This window comes from Babylonia areolata, chromosome 4, assembly GCF_041734735.1.
Source record: "Babylonia areolata isolate BAREFJ2019XMU chromosome 4, ASM4173473v1, whole genome shotgun sequence".
In the NCBI taxonomy this organism is placed as follows: domain Eukaryota; kingdom Metazoa; phylum Mollusca; class Gastropoda; order Neogastropoda; family Buccinidae; genus Babylonia; species Babylonia areolata.
Window position 1 is genome coordinate 50465306 of NC_134879.1, and position 3233 is coordinate 50468538.

Sequence of the window (3233 nt, forward strand, 5' to 3'; positions counted from 1 at the left end):
CTAGAGGTAACGCGCCCCCTCGGAAGCGAGATAATCTGAACGCACTGGTTTGAATCACACCGGTAGTCGCCAGTATTTTCTCCCGCTCCACTAGACCTTGGGTGGTGGTCTGGACACTAGTCATTCGGATGAAACGATAACCGAGGTCCCGTGTGCAGCATGCATTTAGCGCTCGCAAAAGAACCCGCGGCAACAAAAGGGTTATCCCTGGCAAAACTCTGTAGAAAAAATCCACTTGGGTAGGAAAACAAATAAAATTGCATGCAGAGAAAAAAAAAAAAGCAAAAAAAAGCGTAGCGCTCTCAGTGTAGCGACGCGCTCTCCCTGGGGAGAGCAGCCCGAATTTCACACAGAGAAATCTGTTGTGACAAAATGAGTCATACAAATCCTCATTCGAAGAAAGCCGCTGTCGAATTTATATTAAGCAGTTTGTGAGGGACGACTTGTGTAAGTGTACACAAGTGTCAGTAGAGTTCTGCGCGCGCGCGCGCGCGCGCGCGTGTGTGTGTCTGTGTGTGTGTGTGAGGGGGAGGTGGGGTAGAGGATGAGGTATGTGAGTGTATGCATGCCTACACTGTGGGAGCAACAGGATATTGGAACGTATATATTTATATATATCTTTGTATATATGTGTGTGGAGATATGGGCATATGTGTGTGTGCTTGTACAAGTAAGTGTTCATCTGTGTGTGTGTGTGTGTGTGTGTGTGTGTGTGTGTGTGTGTGTGCCGTGGAAGCTGCGATACGTAGACTAGAAATAAGTGTGTGGAGGAGGGGGGTAGAGGAGGTGCAGGGTGATGTGTGTGTGTGTGTGTGTGTGTGTGTGTGTGTGTTGGAGCTCATGTACGTTTATATGTATTTGACTGTGCTTTCATATCTGTGAAACTGCATGCTCGGTGCATATCTGTTATGCATGTGTGGGTGTATATGTGAATGTGTGTCTTCATGTTTTACATCTATTTGCTTATTTATCATCATTGTTATCTTATTTATTTATTTATTTATTATTGTTTTTATTTTTTATTTTTTTATAGTTATTATTTACTTATTTATTTATTTATTTATTTGTGTAAACTTATCTATTATTTATTCACCTTTTTTTTCTCAAGGCCTGACTAAGCGCGTTGGGTTACGCTGCTGGTCAGGCATCTGCTTGGCAGATGTGGTGTAGCGTATATGGATTTGTCCGAACGCAGTGACGCCTCCTTGAGCTACTGAAACTGAAACTGAAACTGACCACCACCATGGTTGTTTTTAGAATCTACGTGCTTGGTGTCTGGTATTGCCCGAGTGGATGTGAGATCCGTGTGACGGGGTTGTCTCGTCAGTTTCTGAATATTTCTGAGCAGATCGTTTCCCAAAGAATGCCACTGTCGAACTTATTTATATTTTGCACGACGGCGCAGTTTGTGTGCCATTGCCCGTGTGGACGTCAGATCGAGCAGCAAGTTCTAGAGTTAGAAGATACTGAGTCAAGTTTTCAACAGGGGCTGAGGAAGAACTGTGAGATCGTTGTTCAAGATGAGTTTTGAAGCGAGCCAAGGACACGAGCAAACGTCGGAAAAACCAGTGCTAGTGTTGTACACTGGGGGGACTATCGGCATGGAAAAGTCGGACAAAGATGGAGGTTCTTTTTCTGTCTGTCTGTCTGTCTCCCTCTTGGGATACAATTAATTACAGGTGCTGTTGAAATATCTATGTTAATGTTTGCTATTGATGTAATTTTGCTCTCTAGTACTGCGATTGGCTTTCAGAATTGTATTAATATTTTGAAAAACAGAACAGACAAATTGCAATTAGTTGTTAAACTAGACAAGACAGATATTGATGGTAGAGTGTGGTCGAAAATAGTGCATACCTGCATGACTGTTATTGGGCACATGTATCTGAAAACGATTAACTCACTTGGTTCTTGATCAATGTATTGACAATAATTGTTTTATTGATTGTTTTGTTTTTCTTCCGTTAAATACATTAGCAGTAAACTTTATAGTTTTGGTATAAAGATTACAAGAATGGGTTGATCAGAACAATAGTACAGGGGAATACCAAGCGGGTTTTAAGAGAGATTACTTTACTATTGATCACATGTTTACATTATTAGCACTTATTCAAAAACAATTTTGTTCAAACAGAAAATTATACGTAGCTTTTATAGATTTTGAGAAGGCATTTGATTCAGTTTCGAGAAAATTATTATGGCCAATTCTTCTGAAAAATGGTATAAATGGGAAGTTATATAAATGCTTAAGAAGCATGTATGATACTGTTAAAGCTAGAGTAAGGTGTGGTGATAAACTTACAGAATACATCAATTGTACAAGTGGTGTAAAACAGGGTGATGTTTGTAGTCCTGTGTTATTTTCATTATTTGTTAACGAATTGGCTCTTGAAATAATTCAAAATGGTCGGCATGGTGCCAAACTGGATAATAGTCTTGTTGAGCTCTTCATACTTTTGTTTGCTGATGATATTTTGTTATTATCCGAAACAGTTGTTGGCCTCCAGTCTCAGTTAAACAGTTTAGCCAGAGGGACTTCAAATTTGGAGCTTAAAGTGAATTTGAGTAAAAGTAACATTGTGGTCTTTAGAAAAGGTGGTTTTTTGGCTGCTTGTGAGAAATGGTATTATAATGGCACTGAGATGGAAGTTGTGAATTCATATAAATACCTTGGTATATATTTTTCAACGAAACTCAGTTTTAAGTTTGCTTGTGAAGATCTGGCATGCAGAGCTAAAAGATGTCTTCTGTCTATATTAAGTAAGTTGTATAAACTTAATAATACTTCTCTGAACTTATATATAAAATTGCTTGATACTCAGGTACAGCCAGTGGCTCTCTATGGAGCTGAATTATGGGGTCTTGAATCTAGTTCATCAGTGGTTGAGAAAGTTCATTTGTTTGCATTAAAAAGGTACCTTGGCGTTAGCATGAAAACTCCAAACGATTTAGTGTATGGAGAACTTGAAAGGTTTCCTATTTGTATCAATGCTGTTATTCGAAGTATAAGATATTGGTTCAGATGAGTACAAATGGATGAAAACAGATTATCGTCAAAAGCTTATAAATCGTTGTTGTTACTGGATGAAAAAGGAAAAACCAACTGGGTAACAAAAGTCCGAAACGTTCTATGTAATAATGGGTTCTTGTATGTTTGGGAATATCAGGGGGTAGGATGCATGCAAACTTTTATTAGGACATTCAGGCAAAGACTCACTGATGTTAGATGGCAA

General features: G+C 39.0%; 1 protein-coding gene across 3 annotated transcripts in view; it reads left to right on the plus strand.

The window, feature by feature from the left end:
* The first annotated feature begins 1300 nt into the window (after positions 1–1300).
* The window catches only part of LOC143281278 (L-asparaginase-like), a 43049-nt gene continuing 41116 nt past the window's right edge, over positions 1301–3233 (plus strand). Inside the window, exon 1 of one of the 3 annotated variants that reach the window (XR_013055113.1) lies at positions 1301–1626. Coding sequence is in view for 2 of the 3 variants with exons in the window: in XM_076586407.1 (XP_076442522.1) it covers positions 1521–1626 (106 nt within the window). In the remaining variant the exon portion in view is untranslated. The remainder of the gene's footprint in view (positions 1627–3233) is intronic. The other 2 variants (XM_076586407.1, XM_076586409.1) reach the window with 2 other exon arrangements.